This window comes from Lingula anatina, chromosome 6, assembly GCF_051362555.1.
Source record: "Lingula anatina isolate TDL-2025a chromosome 6, LinAna3.0, whole genome shotgun sequence".
NCBI lineage: Eukaryota > Metazoa > Brachiopoda > Lingulata > Lingulida > Lingulidae > Lingula > Lingula anatina.
The window spans coordinates 17,290,889-17,310,138 of record NC_141772.1 but is presented as its reverse complement, the minus strand read 5'-3'; the positions used below and the strand labels follow the sequence as shown (position 1 = coordinate 17,310,138).

Sequence of the window (19,250 nt, the reverse complement as noted above, 5' to 3'; positions counted from 1 at the left end):
CGCTTGAAGACAGTAACAAGAAAGCCATATCTGACGTAATACGATATAATCATAACATTAATGTTTTTGACGTTTGTTTAATACGTTACCAAGTTTCTTTTCCTTTCAAAAGAGCCAAATCAAACCAAGGTGAAAGTTATACACTCAGAAGCAAGTATTGGACACTGAAGTTATTTTTAAATGATACAGATGAACTTGTCTACCTGTTGCTAAGTTATAGTACCGAGTGAAAACTTGGCACTTGATCAATTCTATACCCACTGAGATTCGGAATTTATCGTAAGTGATACTCTTTTGAACGCCACAATTTTCAAGAAAAATTAAGTTATCAGAAACGATCCCGCTGACATACAGACACGCTCACGTAAACAGACACAAACAGACAAGTGGTTGTAGACATAAGACGCATTGATGAGCACATTAAAGAAGAAAACGATAACCAACCCCAGCGTTCCTCGGATATCGACTGGCTGTGCTCGGGTATTGGCTCCATGTTCTAAGTCCAAAAGAGAGTAACCGGTGATTTAAAGTTCACAGCGAAACCGCTCAATGAACGCTCTCTGTCTGTCTGCTTGGAGGTTTGTAGACAAGTTAAAAACCACTACCTTTTTACTACCGCTTGATCAGTTTGTTTAAATACTTAATGCAGTTTTGGATCGATGCTGTTCATTTCAGCGCCGAATGCATAAACAGTAGGCCCTACTTGGATCGCACACGAACAAGCTCCATCGGAGTTAACAATTCGATTCTTTTAAGTGTAGTGCATTTTGATAGAATATATACTTTTCAGTTACTGATATTACATCAAAGTGTTTTGTAGTGTTAGAAAATATACCCTTTCCTGGCTTTGACAAAAATCATTAGAATTTGTGTCTTATATTGTGCTGTTTGCTCTCTACTTAAAAAACATGACTCAATAGTGGACTTATAAACACAGCAGATTGTTATTTCAATACTTTATAGTTTTAATTAAAACAATGGGGGGCACAAAACGTAAAATACAAATGTACGGTCTCTTAATTCCATCGCCTGAGTAATGCACACGTAACCAAAAATGAGCATCGTGTAACCTATTTGTTTTATGTCAATTTCCAGTTATCAGAAGAGTAGCGTTAAGTCAGCTTAATAGCAAGTTAAAGGTAATGTTCTAATGTCGAGGCGTGGTACAAGGTGATACTATCGATTGGAGGTTTCGCTATGCTCACGTGTATCATGTAATTAAAGGCCGAGTTGTTTCACTTTATATTTCAGAATCAATACAAGCCATTAAAGTCCGTTTCCAAGATAGAGAATTTTTGTTTTCGTAAATCAAAGCGGTAAAAAAAACTGACAGTAGTACCTTATTCATTTCATGTTTTGATTTCTCTCTAAAATTTTTTTTATCAATTTTTTCACATAGTGGATGTCATTGCTGTCCCTGGAAAATACCTTGATATTAACGACCGCAAAACTGTATAAATGAAACGCAAAAGCAATTGCAAAATGTCATCGGTAACAGTGTACTTTGCACATATTGGGCCAAGCACGGTTTTGCTTTCCAGAACCAGAACGTCCGCTTAGGTCAGGCAGTCGTTTCTTTCAGGCGTTATCGGTAAGGTCAGAATTTTGATGTTAGTGTCTTTGTCAGTTTTAGTATAAGACTGAGCTTTCTGAAAGGTATTAATTTGATAAACTATGTCCACGCATTGAGAGAAAATTGTTAGAACATATATTCTTTGGAACATTAACAAAAGATACAAAAGTTTGTGGAAAACATAGTTTACTTTGCCGTAATTAAAGACTATTGCAATTAAAACAATTTATGAAATTCTGAATCGGTTGACCATCCATATATAGAGGCAAAATTTAAACAAGGCGTTGACACGATGTAAAAACTATGTAGAAAAGGTGTTAACAAGTTGCGCAACATTCGTGTCACACTGACACTTTACTGAATTCTGGCCTCCTCCAGCATAATAGATTTTCTGCACAGGCTCCCCACAAGGCACGGAGTACGCAGCATTTAGTTCAAGTCAAATCAAAATGCTTTGAATAACATCAGCTTTTCCAGCATGAGTAGATCTGTTGTCTATAACACGATTTTAAGAGCGAAATAAAACGAAAGATTCTCATTTATCAGAAATGTGTATGCTGCCCAGAACTTACAACCATTTGACTTCCCCTTTGTGGGCAAACGCTTTTAAGCGTTAAGCTTTTTAGCAACTTGATAACTTGCATAGATCGACTAGAATAGCTGCTGAAATACTGAGTCAAAAATATATATTTCTCATCGGCTGTTCCTCTATTCCAAAATGCCTCTGCCGTGATTCTTATAGTATTCTTATACGTCTCTGTGTCTTCATATTGTCAAAAAGTAAAACGGCACTTTCAACATCAATCAATTAAAGAGAAAGGCGGCTCAAATCCAAAAAGTAATAAGAGGAAGAGACATTTCCTAATTGTATCAAATTTTACAAAAACCAACCACCCTTTTCGCGGTCAATACCCTAGATTTTATCGATTCAAAAAAGTCATTCAAAGTATTCACCTAGACATTGGTGGAGTATCCCCCACAAGGCCCCCTTTCCATTAATTGTTGTAATAGAACTTGACACTGATACTGCTGATAAATGGTGGAGGTGGTGGTGTCATCACCCCGAGACGTCTTGCATGAATGATGTTCAGCTGGGTTGAAAACAGTTGGAAGTGTGGAAAATATCTGTAGAACTGCCCATTTATTTGGTTATCGACGCACTTTTTAATTGGAGGATTTTCTTCCACCGTCCCTCTTTCCGTCTAAACATCCAGGCCAAGACGTGATACCCCGGCCATTCAAGTACGCCATCACCAACCACTAACAGCCAGCCATTACCAGTAAATCAGCACAGCAACGACCGCTGCAATTTATGCTTCTGTATAACCTTTAGTTCGACTTTTACAAAAAGGGCGAACACAGTACTTTAAGACAGTGCCTGTAATATTAAAAAAAAACAAGTTTTGAAACAACTCCAGAAGAAGAACTTGACTGCAACAACTGACTTTATTTCCAAGTGTGCAGATATAAATACATTGTGTGTCTACTGATCAGAGGGATCACTGTCAAGTGTGTTTATACTACGTACATTAGTGAGAGTGCTATTTAATGATAATTGATGACAGAGGGTTGGGGTTACTATAAGCTTGACCGATAGTGTTAAGAACCATAACATCCCCTTCTTCCTTTAGAAAAGATAATCGGTGCTAAATCAAGGGTTAATAGTGGCAACACAGAATAAATGTCTTTTTGATTTTTTGAGTAATACCTTGTGCAAGAGAAGTCTCACATGTGAAGCATGTAGTTTAAGTGAGTAAAATAAAGTAAATACAGTGATAAATAAAATCCTAGCTAGTAGAGCTATATGACATTGTTCATGCATATGTACAAGTTACAAGTTCAGTCTATCAGGTGCTTTTGTTATTCTAGTAGATCGTCGTGGAGATGGCACTGGTGATTGGGGTACAGTGTTATCCACAGTGTTTGGCACTTGTTTGTTCTGAGCTGCTTCTGAATTCTCAAAGCGGGGCTCCTGATCATTGCTTGGTGAATGATTTTGCAAATGGGTGTTTTCAAAGTCAGACTGATTGAATTTCTCTCCTGTTGGACGTATGTGTATACGGTTGCGTACATACTGACCACCATTGTTAGTTTTTACAACATAGCTCCTGTTTGGTCTCGTAGAATCTACAATTGCTGGTTCCCATTTGTGACTCTGGGGATGTCGTACTCTCACATGCTGACCAGGAAGTAGGTCAGATAGGTTTCTGGCTGACTGATCATATCTGCTCTTTTCTTTATCCTTTTTTCTTTGCATGTATGCATTTATTTCACCGTCATAAGAGGCATGTGACAGGTGGGATTGGATGGCAGGAAGATTGGTATCATAAGCACGAGAATTTAAGAGTTCTGCTGGCGATGGTATGTTGTGATCTAATGGTGTGCATCTAAGGCACAACATGGCCATATGAGGATCGGTTTTAGCTTCCTTGCATTTAATCAGCAGATTTTTAACAGTTTGAACAGCTCGTTCAATAAATCCATTGGCCTGTGAATAGTGGGGGCTTGTTTGGACGTGCTCGAAGCCATAATCGTGGCTAAATTTCTGGAATTCAGCCGAAGTAAACTGAGTGTCATTTCCAGTGATAAGCTTTCTAGGGATTCCGAATTCCTCAAAGATTGATTTCATGTGAGCAATGGTAGTGTTGGACTGCAAATTGTTCAGCTTTCTGACTACTGGAAATTTGCTGTAATAGTCAGATATGAGCAAGTAACTGTCATTGTCAATGAAAAATAAGTCTGCTCCCAGTGTGTGCCATGGTTTTTGTGGTACATCGTGTGGCATTAGCGGTTGTTTGACGTTTGCCTTCTGGTTGTGTTGGCATGGTGCACATGCTTTAACCATGTTTTCGATGTCTCGATTAATGTTGACCCAGAATACAGATCCTTTGGCACGAAGTTTGCACTTTTCAGCTCCTTGATGAGCATAGTGTAACTGCTCTAACACCGCTGCTTGAAGCGTTGTTGGGATCAGGATTCTAGTTCCTTTTAGAATAAGGCCATCAAATACTGACAATTCATCACGGTAATTCCAATAGTCGTGGAGGTGCGATGGACACTCTGACCTAGTGTTTGGCCATCCGTTTGTGATGAAGTTTCGAAGAGAGTGAAGTGTCTCGTCCTTGGACGTTTCTTCTCGGATCTGCTTTAGTCTGGTGGGGCTTGCATTCAGCTGCATGTCGATCTCATGCACTGTGACATCTACACCTTGAATGGTGTCACCTTCGCATTTTGACAATCTGGAAAGAGCATCAGCGATTGGAATGTTCTTTCCTGGCACATATTTGATTGTTACATCATATTTCTGAATGCGCAACATCATCCTTGCGATTCTGGGAGGTGCATTGTTCACATGTTTCTGGAATATGGATTGGAGAGGCTTATGATCACTTTCAACAGTGACTTTACGGCCATAAGCGTAGTAATGGAACTTCTCTAATCCATGTACAACTGCAAGCATTTCACGCTCTATGTTTGAATACCGCGTCTCGGTTTCTGTTAGTAATTTGCTCCTGTATTCGACAGGGCGATTGTTCTGCATCAAAGTGGCGCCGAGGCCGCGCTGCGACGCGTCAACCTGAATCGTTACATGTTTGCTACTGTCAAAATATTGCAATGTTTCTGGTGAGGTGATGACAGATTTGATTTTCTCTACTGCAGCCTGATGCTCTGGGCTCCAAACGAACTCATTTTTGCTCTTAGTTAAGTCCCACAGTACTGCTGAAATGGAAGCCAGGTTGGGTATGAACCTGCTGAGGTACTGGGTGAGGCCAAGAAATGTTTGAAGATCGGTGAGGTTGCTGGACGGATCCATGCTGTGGATGGATTCCACTTTCTTCGGGTCAGGTTGTAGACCCTCCGAACTGAGTATGTTTCCAAAGAATGGAATTTCGCTGCATCTGATGCGCATTTTATCTGGATTGAAACGGATGCCTATTTTTCTGGCACGATCCATGAGGAGATGCAAATTCCTGTCGTGCTCTTCTTTGGTTTTCCCATGGACAACGATGTCGTCAATGATTCCTGTAATTCCGTCTAGGTCTCCGAAGGCTTCATCTACCTTTTTTTGGAAAACATCTTGGGCGCATACAAGGCCAAATGGAAGTCGTAGGAAACGGTATCGACCGTGAGGTGAATTGAAAGTGGTGTACAGTGAACTCTCATGGTCAAGTTTAATGTTCCAGTAACCACTACGAGCATCCAGAATTGAGAAATAGCGGGCTCCGCTAAGCCTTGGTAAAATTTCGTCAAAGCTTGGGATTCGATGATGTGGCCTTTTTATCGCGGCATTTAGATCTTTTGGGTCTAAGCACAGGCGTATGCTGCCATCAGCCTTAGTGACACAGACTAACGAGTTGACCCAGTCTGTTGGCTCCTCTACTTTAGCGATGATGCCTTTCTTTTCAAGAGACTCGAGCTCCGTTTTGAGAGGCTCACGTAAAGCTTCTGGTACACGGCGTGGTGGATGCACCACTGGTGGCACCGAGGGATCAAGGGTAATGTGGTATTCCCCTTTAAAACAGCCAATGCCTTGGAAACATTCGGGGTACTGTTCCAGAAGTGCATTGTTAGCATTGGAGTGCTGTATGTCCTCCAGATCAACAGCATAGTTAAGTGTAACTAAGCCTAGTTTCTGGCAGGTGTCTATGCCTAGGATAGTCGGCCCATTGGTTTCGACAACGTGAAATTCATGCTCAGTATTTGAACCTCCATACGTCAGTGTCAAGGTGCATGATCCATAATGGGGTATGCGTTGACCACCAAAGGCTGTAATTTTGACGCCAGACGGTTTCAAATTGGTATTATTAGGGCATAATTTGGCATAGTCTTTCTTCGTGATTAGGTTTCCATCGGCACCAGTATCAACTTTGCACGGAAAAGTGATACTATTTTGCTCAGAGCTGATTTTCAGGTTAATGAAAGCAAGCTTGCTTTCAATGCTGCCCACGTATATTGGGCTAAAATATAGCTCATTGCTCTCTTGTGGCTCACAGTCGTCTTCGCTGCAGGCATGCACTCTATGCATTTGCTGCTTGGGAGTGACGGCGTGTCTGTGTGGCCTGTTTCCACGATGAATTGTGGACTGCTTGTGCTCGGAGCGGCAGCACTTTCTCCAGTGGTTAAGTTTCCCACAGCCAAAGCATGTGGACCCGTATGCTGGGCACAGCTCTCTTTTACTATGATCATGTTTTGATCCACAGTTATTGCACTGATTTTCCATTGTGGGGTGGCACTTTGAGGCCATGGTAGAAGTTTCTCTCTTCTTATGTGTCCCTTTAAATGTAGGTTTATGGCGAAACGGTTTGTTGTGCTTGACTGCATGGACCTGGGCGTCTCGATTGATGTCTGTGAGTTGCTGCGAGGTTGCTTCCTGAGTTCTTGCAATGTCGATCGCCTTGTCCAATGACAGAGTTTCACCCAATTCCAGTAATTTGGACTGCGTGCGGGCTGATTTGCATCCAAAAATGAGCGTGTCAAGTATTTGTTCATCTGGTTGGGTATACTTGCACTCGCTGACCAGAGAACGAATTCTCTTCAAGAATTGATCTACAGTTTCCCCGTTTCCTTGCGTAAGGGTCCTCAGCTTAAATCTGGCTAGTCTAAAATTGCTTTTAGGCTTAACAAATTCTTCAAATTTGTCAAAGTAGGTTTTTAATTCCTTAGATTCATCCCCAGTCAAGTTCCATGTGCTTACTAGGTCTCGTCCAGTCTCTCCAGCCCATATTTGGAGGTACGCAATCTTTTCAGTCTTAGATTTGTTCTTTAGTGGACCATCAAAGTATAACTCGCACATCTGTTTGAACTTCTTGTACTCCTGAACTGCATCGGTAGCATGCCAGTTCATGGCAGGTACTGGTAAAGCTCCCAGCTCCATGTGGAAAGACTTTTTTATCAACTGGTTATCAGCGTTGGCTCACTGTATTGTTATAAAACACAGTCACGTACTTCTGACACCATGAAACAACTCCAGAAGAAGAACTTGACTGCAACAACTGACTTTATTTCCAAGTGTGCAGATATAAATACATTGTGTGTCTACTGATCAGAGGGATCACTGTCAAGTGTGTTTATACTACGTACATTAGTGAGAGTGCTATTTAATGATAATTGATGACAGAGGGTTGGGGTTACTATAAGCTTGACCGATAGTGTTAAGAACCATAACAAGTTTTATATTAACAGTATAATCAACGCTGGGACAGCAAAGGCCAATAAACCCAAACTTGTCTGATGGACTTGATATGCACTGGTTAAACAGATTTTCAGGACCTGAATTTATCGCTTTTAATGTTATCTTGTTCATCTTTTTATATGATTTAAATTCTTGGCAGACTTTTCCGTGCCCACGTGACAAGCGCCAGACCAGATGACCACATCGAACTAAAACAGTTTTAGACGGTTTTAAACGGTACTGCATCCTTCAACGCAGTGTGATTCCACTGCTGTCACTTTATACCGACTGTTTCCGCTACCAGTTCATCACAATTACCACTTCCAAGCCATCCGGTCATTGCAACATCCACGGGAGGAAATACTCTGCGTCAGAACGGAAATAAAATACATGAGATTCGCACTGAGGACCCTGGTAATGTCAATGATGATCGAATATCGAACTTTATGGCTTTGGCTTCTTCTAGGAATCAAACGCATTTACATGTGAGATCAAAACATTTTCAAGAAACTCCTATCACGTTTTAATTGAATAAGTAAAACTTTAAAAGGTTTTTGGTTGCAAAATTCCATCTAATCCTAGCTAGAAACGTTTGTTTGTTAGAGAGTGTTAATCTACTGAAAATGTGCATTTATGCGACCGTGTGTGATTTATAAGCAGTATAAAAAAGACACAAAAAATAAGACACGTCGGTCCCAAATACAGCTGTACATACATACATATTTCCACAAATAACTGAAAGTTCACTATGTTATACGATGCACTGTTCCCATTATATTTGGCGATGGGGCACGCACACGTAAATGTACACATATGCAGGTAATGCATATTCCTGACTTTATCACTGTTACCGATGCATCAGATCGTGGTCAATAATCCAGTAACTACTGGTAAACATATACATATCCCTGCAAGCCTTTGCGAATAGATGCGCTATTCCTCGGCTCTGCACCACCTGAGTACAGAGAGGATCGCGCCGACCACACTACCTCAGTACAGGGAGGATCACGCCGACCACATTGCCTGAGTACAGAGAGGATCACGCCGACCACATTACCTAAGTACAGAGAGGATCACGCCGACCACATTACCAAAGTACAGAGGGGATCACGCCGACCACATTACCTCAGTACAGAGAGGATCACGCCGACCACATTACCTCAGTACAGAGAGGTTCACGCCGATCACATTACCTCAGTACAGAGAAGATCACGCCGACCACATTACCTAAGTACAGAGAGGATCACGCCGACCACATTACCTGAGTACAGAGGGGATCACGCCGACCACATTACCTGAGTACAGAGAGGATCACGCCGATCACATTACCTCAGTACAGAGAAGATCACGCCGACCACATTACCTAAGTACAGAGAGGATCACGCCGACCACATTACCTCAGTACAGACGGGATCACGCCGACCACATTACCTAAGTACAGAGAGGATCACGCCGACCACATTACCTCAGTACAGACGGGATCACGCCGACCACATTACCTCAGTACAGAGGGGATCACGCCGACCACGTTACCTCAGTACAGAGGGGATCATGCCGACCACATTACCTCAGTACAGAGAGGATCACGCCGACCGCATTACCTCAGTACAGAGAGGATCACGCCGACCACATTACCTGAGTATAGAGAGGATCATGCCGACCACATTCCCTGAGTATAGAGAGGATCACGCCGACCACATTTCCTCAGTACAGAGAGGATCACGCCGACCACATTACCTGAGTATGGAGAGGAGCACGCCGACCACATTACCACAGTGCAGAGAGGATCACGTCAACTACACTACCTCAGTATAGAGGATCACGCCGACCACATTACCTCAGTACAGTGAGGATCACGTCCACCACGTTATCGGAGTACAGAGAGGGCCACGCCGACCACATTACCTGAGAGTGTTTCCGTAAGTGCGGCCAGGGCGTCCTGGTCAGTCAGCCATGGGACTGGAGAAACACTGGGGGACGGGAGAACACCCTCCCTCTCCTCTCTCTCCTTTCTCTGCTCCTCTGTGCCACCCTCTTCCTCGTCATCGTCCCAGTCCAGTACCACGGTGGGGGCACTCTCTGTGGACCCCCTGTGACTGCTGCTGTGGGGGACACCCCCGTGGACCAGGGTATCCAGGCGAGACAGGGGGTTGCTGGTCCTGTGAAAGAAAAAAATATCGTATATAAGAATCTTCATCATAATTTATGTGTCATATTAATGCTTTATAACCAGCGAGGAAGCATGTGGCCGCCCAGGCGGGGGGCATGTGGATAATCTTGTGTTCAGTCGGAATTTAAATAATCCTGGGCTATAATATCTAATACACTGTATAAAGTGTTCTCATTTTTACCTCACTTTTAATTAAATGTATATGAGTGATTGATGTGGTCTCATTTGCAATATACTGTTGCAAAATTGTTTTTGTGAATCACTTCATCCAGGTCAATTGTCAATCGCTCTGTCGAATAATATATTGAAGTCCTGTTAGCGATATGTGCGATGTTGCTGCGACAAGCGAGCGAATCAAAAGACTAGATACATAGCCAGTAACAGATTTTATTACTTATAGCGTGATACAAAGAAAGCGCACTTACACGTAAATAGCGCAGGGTTCTAGATATACTATATAATAAATAGTAAAAATGTTATTAAATATCAGGTTGGTATTAAGTCGTTGGGCATTTTCAATTTTTGGTCGTTTTCCTTTGAAACCTAACCTTTTCCTGCTTTTAGGGCGAAAATTCATTTGTGTATTATTCTGTCCATTAAAAGACAGGTAAAAACGTTATCCGGAAGTGAGCCGAGATGCACCAGTGACGTCAGACAGCACTCTATTCCCAAAAGTCCCAACATAGTACCCTTTTTATATGTAAAGGCATTGAGGTAATTACTGACATGACTTTTTAAACATTAGTTAAAATACAAAACGTTGGTCTTTCATTTGAATTGGAGAAATTACATAAATGACAATGTAATATGATACATGTAAAACGGATATATACACTGTAAAAACAGTGTTTAGTATTTAAATACATACAACACACGTTAGGCACCTATACGCATTTAGAAATCTGTGTAAATGCTAAACGCGTATAGCTTTTCAAACGTTTCACAGAAGAATAAGCTAGACACGTTGGCATTGTTACACGTTTAGCTATGTGTTTAGCTTCACCGGCATATGATTCTATAACAAGTCTATCACAAGCTAAGCACATTGGCTAAGCACTTCCCGTGAGGCTGCTAAACATATGGAGCTGCTATAGGTGTGGAATTCCTTAACGCGTGGAGCTGCTAAACAACATGTTTAGCTTTTCAAGCTCGTCACAGAAAAAATGCTTCACAATCCCATATATACGATCCCATAACAAGTTTATTACAAGACTCAACAATTTTGCTTAACACTTCCCCTTGTAAACATATGGGGCTGTTGGAGGCGAGAAGCAGCCTGCTCGAACGCGTTGTGTCCTTCCTTGCAGTAACGTGTGATTATTTAAAATAGGCCTATTAAGTAATAATCCAAATAACAAATAACGTTTTCACGACTTTATCAGCTGGTTACATGATAGTGATGGTATAGAATAACGTCATGGTAACATTATGGGTGTTTTTAACGCCATGCAAAATGATGCCCTTGCAGTTTTATAAGCGTTTTATAACATTCTGGAAAAACATTATTTAATGTTTTGAAAACTTTTTTTATTAATCACCAAAACACGTCTTATACTGTATGAACTACAGTTAGCGGTTAATTCCAAAATGGGCTTGGGTTAGTCGGCGACTAGAGCGGTGCGACTTGAAAAATATGCGGACTATCGTTACCAAAATAACCAGCATGTGATGAAAGCTTAAATAAACCATTATAATGAATACCTCACCATCATCCTGATGTTCTATTGTTCATTACTTCCGGAAAAATAAATGAACATCAATACCTTAACGCATTTTATCAAAATATGAAAAAAATGTTTTAAAGTAAAAGTGATAGTTGTTTCGTGTCTTTAGTAAACTAGTGAATTTTCCTAACTTGTTTTTCAGAAATATATTCCGATTAACTTCCTCGCAAGGTCAGCTAACACAAGGATGAATAAGTTCCGCTGTAAAGATGATGGTGTGAATCAACTATGTTGACAGTTCACAGTACCCTGTTATAGATAGAGATAACTATAGCAGTTAAAGGTGACCATGACTTCGCGCGCGCGCGTGTGTGTGTGGGAGAGAGAGTGACTGAAACAGTTGAAAACGTTACAACCTTAAAGTTAAACAAACACACCCTACATTTATTAGGCGTCAAGCACGTCAAAGCGTGTAACATGTTAATAGGCTTAACGTGCTTAGGTGCTAAACGCGTGGAAAAAATGAGACAAAACAGGCGCTTAGAAATGTGTCTCAGAGCTAAACACTGTTTTTACAGTGTAGCGAAGATAACTACAATTGAGAAAGAATTGCCAGTTAAGTGCATCATATTATCAACACGACATAATACATTGTATTACCCCTCGTCCCACGACCCAACTCATGACAATTCTAAATCCTTCATTAACCTTACCCTTAATATTGTCATCACATCAGACTGAAAATCTAACATAATTCCAATGCAAGTAGGAACACAAATGCCAGAAAAAAAATCAAAAATTGAATTAGAGTACACAGTCCAATTCAAAAGAATGAGAAATTTTCTCTGTACCATGTTCCTTGGGGAAATGAAATACAGAGCGCCTGAATTGAGAGAAAAGTGGTCATATATAGTGTCGTGACAAAAGGACGGATGAAGTTGGAATTTAGAGAAACAGATGAAACATCTCTAATAGGGGACAGACAAAACACTCCATTATTTCAGATTTCCCTAGGGGTCAAACAAAAACAAATTGCCAATATTGACGTACTATCGTGATAATTACAAAGCTGTGGTCATTTTAAAGCCTACACCTGTTGTATATACGTACTTGCCACTAGTCCAATGTTATTATAACACTAGGCGCATTAATTCAAATTTGGTCTTAGTAACAAAAGTCTGTAAGCTTTATGGAATATATCAACATATAAACATGCTATGAATTTGATACTACACTGTTTTTCTTTTTCTTTTTTTCAATTAAAATAGAAAAGCGCAGTGTGGAAATCTTCTATCTACCTACGCATCTGATTCCCTTATTAGTTTCATTCCTGCAGGATTGCATCTCCTACAAGAGTCAGGGGGTTACTGCCAGGTCAGGAAACAAGTACCATCTAGTAAAGCTTCATCATTCATAATTGACAACCATCAGATAGAAAGATATGTAGACATTAGATTGCCTCAACAGGGACCAAGGCGGTTGCTATTTCATGGTCTGTGAGGTATATGACGTTCGTTTCTACGACATCAATAAAGATTGACTGCGTATGTGATAAAACGGAATTTTTTAACAGAAACATGCGAATCAAAACCTTGAGAACATGACCTGACTTTGGGTTATGGAAGTAATATGCATATCCCTTGTGTTCATATCCAAGCGTTTATTACCCTACAGCTTTCAAGAAAAAATTGTCAGCGACACTGATTTGATTGTATGTACATTGTACATATATTGAAAAGTCAGTACTTTGTCACACACACACAGTTTATATATACATGTATGAGAACAAGGGTTGATTTGCCGCAATTCAGAATATACATTGTTCATACACTGCCGGACCGGAAAGTCAATATGTTGTTCATTTCCAAGTAAGGTTTCGGCCAAATTGTTTTGAGTTACATTAATACTTATAGTAAGTGCTCTGTGTATAATTTAGGTGGATATTACAGATATTAACAACACATTGAGAAGTAACACGGTACTTGTGGGGAGGTGTTTTCTGGCCTCTTTTTCCGAAATGGCCAACTGTCATTATGTCATTACGTCGTATTTAATTCTCTAAATGTTGAGTTTCGCACCTCATGAACCATTTCAAGCAACATTTTGTCTTCTAATACCAACTTAATGGTCACATGCAATGCGCACATTAGGGAACGTGTTAGTCACTCTTTTTCACATTATTGCCGTAATAAATTCAGTTTGTTTCTAATTAAGAGATACAATCATGCAACTTTTAACTAAACTTGAACAAGCTGACTATTTGTGTTTGTATCGTCAACGTCCATGAAAAAAAGGAAATGTCTTTGCATTTCAGTTAGCCTAGTCCAAACACAGTGCTGTAGACCTTAAGCCAGAAACTAACAACGTCATTATTACTTATATAGATTTCGCCACATAAGGTGAGCGTCAATAGTGATAATCATACGATCATTTCAGTAGGACTAAGCAGTACACATCAACAATACGCCGTTGTAAAGACACTGCATCTTAAGCATCTTAACTTCATCCGTCTTTCCCGTTACCAGATTTTTCATGCCCGGCATTATCATTTGTGCATTATTTAAATTGCAGTTTCTTAGTGTGTATTTAGTATGATTTATGTAATGAATGATATATCAACATATGCACATCATTGCATATGTTGCATATGCATATGCTCTTTACTATCAAGTACCAATGAGTTATATACACTCGATGTTTACACAGCGGCACTGTTGATATTTTTTCTCAAAAAGGAACATATTCCCTTTTTTTACTATTTCTAATCTTCTATCTAGCGACTTTCGTAAATTTACGCATTACATGGTACAGACACTAGTCGCGCATTTAAACAAATGGGGTGCGTGAGGATATACTGTTAATGCACGCTGTAGGAGCAAAAATTGCGCAATAATTCGTAGAAGAAATACCCCAGTGCACGATATCTAATTGTTACATGTTAACCCCCTGATTTTGTTTTCATTTCTCGTCTCATTACAACGCAATTAGTGGAATTCATCTAACAGTTTTTTCCCTGGAAATACGACTGGCAAAGCAAAACACGCAAACGTGCACATAAAACAGGGCTTTTAACTTAATAGATTTCATTACGGTTTATATTTTAAAGACTAGGTCATTGCTTACCTCGTATTACTGAGCCTTACATAAACGTAACTGCGTGTTAAATGCAAAGTTTGCATTCTGATGCCTCCCTTGACGAACTGTTAACACACTAGATTCTCCGACAGACCCAGTCTCTGTGTTATACAGAGTAGAAATGTACAGGGAGATGTTCGTGCTTTGCACTAACAATTCCCCGTGATTGAAGCACACTAACATAGAACTTCAAGGTTGTCCTCTTGTCTATGCTACATATGGCGCCGGAGTGATGTCATCCACATCCCTCCACTGACAAGCAGGTATTGATCACGTAGCCTCTTCGACTGTTCTTTTTTTTAAATCTGGCGAATTTTCAGCATGTTTTCTCTGCTTCATTTGCTGCCTCTGCCAAATGTGTGTGTGCTTTTATTTCTAATGGTAATTTTAGGAATAATCGAATGCGTTCCAATCTTATAGTAAGGTTAACGAACATGTTTATTCACCGAAAATCATAGAGAATGAGAAAAATATTTTCAATATTTTGCGATTAATCCATTTCCGTCAGTCTCTATAAATGCTACCAGAGAAATGTTGAAGCGTTTGCATAAGTTGCTGACACCTGTCAACAAAGAGTGATCGAAGACCTTCCAGATTTCTTTCAGGAGGTCGTTAAGGTCTATATTAAGCCAATAATAATTCATCACTAAAGCATTGATCTTAATCACACTAGTCGTTCAGGGTTAATAGTGTATATCTCCTCTCATCACACAAGTGTTTTGAAAAACATTTTCTACAAAAATGTGATCTATACAGTAGCTGAATATAGCTGAGAACTTAGGAAGAAAGCCATGCCCTGGAGCTCAAGAAAATTTTATAAAGTTCTTGAATTATTAAGCCGAAACAAATACGCGTGCACTACATCATAGAGCTAAAACACATCATAACGTTACTGTTATATGGTTTTTTACATTTTTGAAAATATCTATACTTATTATATACAGAAAAAAAGCTGTTGTATAACTAAAGGTTTACTCCACTAGCAAAAAACTGCCGCCCCTAGTTGACACCTTTTAATTTTTTCACAAAAGTGTACTTGTTAGACATAAAATGAATAAGCTAACGATAGTAAAAATCAAAGCCACATTTTAATATTTTGCATAGGATCCTCTGGATTGGAGGACGCACCCGACGCGTCTGTGCGTGGAGGCAGAAACTTCTGTAGATTGCATACGGTGCAAAGACGGTATAAGATCATTTTTCTTTGCAGGTTTATCCCTCACTTATCCATTCCGAATATTTTTGTACGTGAAGAAGTATTATCATGCTGCAACATAACTGGGTAGTCATAATTACCAAAGATATTGTCGGCAGATTTCCTTAAGTTCATTTCCAGTACTTGAATGCACTGTTCTGCGTGAAGGTTCCCGCTGACCAATACTAGCTGGCCTACACCACAGCATTCAATACATCCCATACCATGAAGTATATCCTGTCGACCAGAGGCAGAAAAATTTGGGAAGACACTTGTTACCAACCGTTGTCAAAGCCTTAAGCGTCCAACACTTCTGACAACGCCGAACCTGCTTTCAAATGAGAACGGCATCATTGCCCAATTGTAGGCAGGTGTCCATGTCAGAGCCCTGGTATACCATCTGACTTGACGTAGACGGTTCCTGGCGGTTAACACTGGTCCCCTAACAACAACCCAAATGCCAAAATAACGGCGATTGTGCAGACGTCTTCTGACGATAAACTCGGAAAAACGGCTTGTCCTATTCTTGTTAAAAGTTACAGTCAGTGTTAATGAGACATTTATGAGGAAGGCGTGTTTTAACACATTAAAACATTTATCTCTTGGTGTGGTTTCTTTCGGTCGGCCTTACCCAGGCAATATTGCCCATGTGCCTGTTTGGTTATGATGTTGTCTAACCCTATGAATGGTTCTTATGGAACAACCCTACCAAAGTACCTTCTGGCAAATCAGAGGGTCAAAACTCCCTCGTATGTCAGCCGCTTGGTAAACAATGTAACCCTCTCACTTAGGAGCCGCATATTAAAATATAATTGGTGTAGGTGTATTTCAATGGTCACGCTAGGCAGGTCAATGTTTTATTACTCACATCCCCAATTTACTCGATGATCATTTAATTAGTTGTTATGCAATAGTAAAATTAAATCTATAGGTACATTGTACCATGCAATAGGGATGATACTTATTTGCCAGGGGAGCATATAAGTGGTGACTTTGTAAGCTCGTCGGGTTGGGCTGTTACATATCTATATATCATATATGTAGATGTTTATTAGGTACTTTCAAGATAATACATTTATGAAACTATATTATACAAACAGATTATAACCTAAGGTTTTTTGCCTATAAATGAAGCCTAGAGAATCACTACTGTTACAAGATTTACCTAAGGAGAGATCTCTACTTATTGCACTCCAAAAAACTATATTTAAAAGTAGTGGGTTCTGCACGCTTTCTCTCCATTGAAAATGAAAACAAATTGTTTGAATAAATGGTATAAAAACTTTAATGACAATTGAAAACTACTTTGTCTTTATTTGAGAAATATCACTTTTTAGTAAACGTTTTAGTAAATGAAATGATATACTAAAGTTATGATTTATATGCCTACTGAAAAGTTTTCTCTCTTCGTTGATAGGTAATCAGCCAAATTGTGGAATTGTGCGTTATTATTTTCTTTACGAAAAATATTACACACAAAGTGGGAATGAAATGGCAGAAGAGATTCTTACTCCAATTCAATCGATTCCATTCCATCATGCTTCTATATTTAAAACCGATTGGCTTTCAGCATGTATTATTTTGCTATTGTAAGTTAAGGTTTTAGTATCAAGGGAATATCTTAAAGTTAACTTAGACGGGCGTAGCGTGCAGAGGGTAAGTACAAAACTATACAACGGGGGGTAGATAAAATGAGTACAACTGGCGAAGATAAACGAAAGACCATGGAAGATGTGGAATGCTGCAGATTGAGGGGCTTTAATCTTCAGTCTTTAATAATTACACTAACAAAGCATGAGTAAAATAAACACGGTTTAGTAAATTATAAGAAACTGAACAAAATTTAATATTTGAAAATGGACACAATTAAGAACTTCTTAGAATTTCAGTAACGTAGGCAGGCACTGAACACACAAGCACACAAATCTCTGGTTACATTGGAGTGTACAAGAGCCAAGACCCTTACACCTGTTTGCGATAATTGCAGATGGCATTAACACAGAACAAGTGATTTAATACTGAACTAATGAGAAAATGCGGGGATCAATTGAACTTATTAAAATGTCCGACGTCAAAGCCTTCACCATGGTAACAGTATATTTGATCTCTATATTTTTTCCTTTTAAAATAAGGCCGATTTCGCCCAGTAGCTAAAACGTAGGTAACACGTGTATACGACCTCCCATTTCGACATCAAAAACATGGTTCTTGAGGAGTACCTGGACAATTAACTTGTTCATAAAATTTCTAAGAATGCTATAAATACCCATGTAAACATGAGCTAAACATTCATCTTTTTTCAGTTTTCCTGTTTCCTCTTTATAATGGAATACACATTTTTTCAATGTCGGCCTTAAGGTGGGGCCTTCATTACCCTTTAAACCTTGCTGCCTTTACAAGTTTTATTTGCATTGACAAGTGGGTGTTCGTCCATCCACCTTTTGCGGCGTAAAAAAGAAGTACTTACACGTGGCTTGAAATATGTTGCTTTTGGTCGCCGATTACTTTAAAAGCCGGTAGTGGTTTGGCATTTAATCACAAACTTGGAATATTTATTAATTTGTTTTGTTTGTTTTGTTTCTTTAGAGTAAAGCTGAATACGAGCCGCGCTTTGAAATCTAGATTATGTATGTATTTTTAAAAAATGGCATGCGGGTTGAAAGCAAATCTTAAGTGGTAGCTCATCATTCAGGAAAAAAAATTGGACTTACACTATAGGTTGACTCGGGTCTCGGTTAGCCGATATAAGCGGCGGAGTAAATACGTGTATTACTATAGCAAGAATTTTTTTATACCTGTGACAATCTGGTATATGTATAAAAAAAGAATTAAAAACATATTCCCCTTCAATTTATTTCCCTTTAAAATTAAAAGCTCTGAGAGCTACATAATCTGAATTAGGTTTCCAACGACATTCAAATGATTTCCAATACTTTAGTTATGAAGATTAAACCTTTAAATCAAGAAAAGCTTACCTCATCAAATAAAACATGATAACTTTCTCTTATTCCCAATAACAAACTCGATTGCAATGTCATTTAGATTAAGACTATCAGTCAGATGTTGATAAATGAGCAAGAACATCAGGCTGTTCAGCATCTTCTTGAATTGTCGCAGGCAAGGCGAGTATAGGGGCTGGTCTAGGAGTTTACTGAATGGAAGAGGACAATTCTACTGCGGTAGGGCACATTTGTAGTGATCTCCAAATGTTCAGACAATTTAAGACGATCTTGGAATAAGCTGACCCCCAAGTTGTTTCACATTCCGATTGCAATCTAGCATTGGGCACAGGCGACAAACAACCCTACATGTGCATGTAATCCCAACATTCGCTAACCACA

The 19,250-nt window shown here is 39.6% G+C and overlaps 1 protein-coding gene across 4 annotated transcripts in view; it reads right to left on the bottom strand.

Moving 5' to 3' along the window:
* LOC106182065 (uncharacterized) overlaps positions 1-19,250 on the bottom strand; it is a 99,405-nt gene that overhangs the window by 38,671 nt on the left and 41,484 nt on the right. For all 4 annotated transcript variants that reach the window (XM_087014453.1, XM_087014455.1, XM_087014457.1 and 1 more), the window contains one exon: positions 9,651-9,904. In XM_087014453.1, the coding sequence (XP_086870579.1) occupies positions 9,651-9,904 (254 nt within the window). The remainder of the gene's footprint in view (positions 1-9,650; positions 9,905-19,250) is intronic.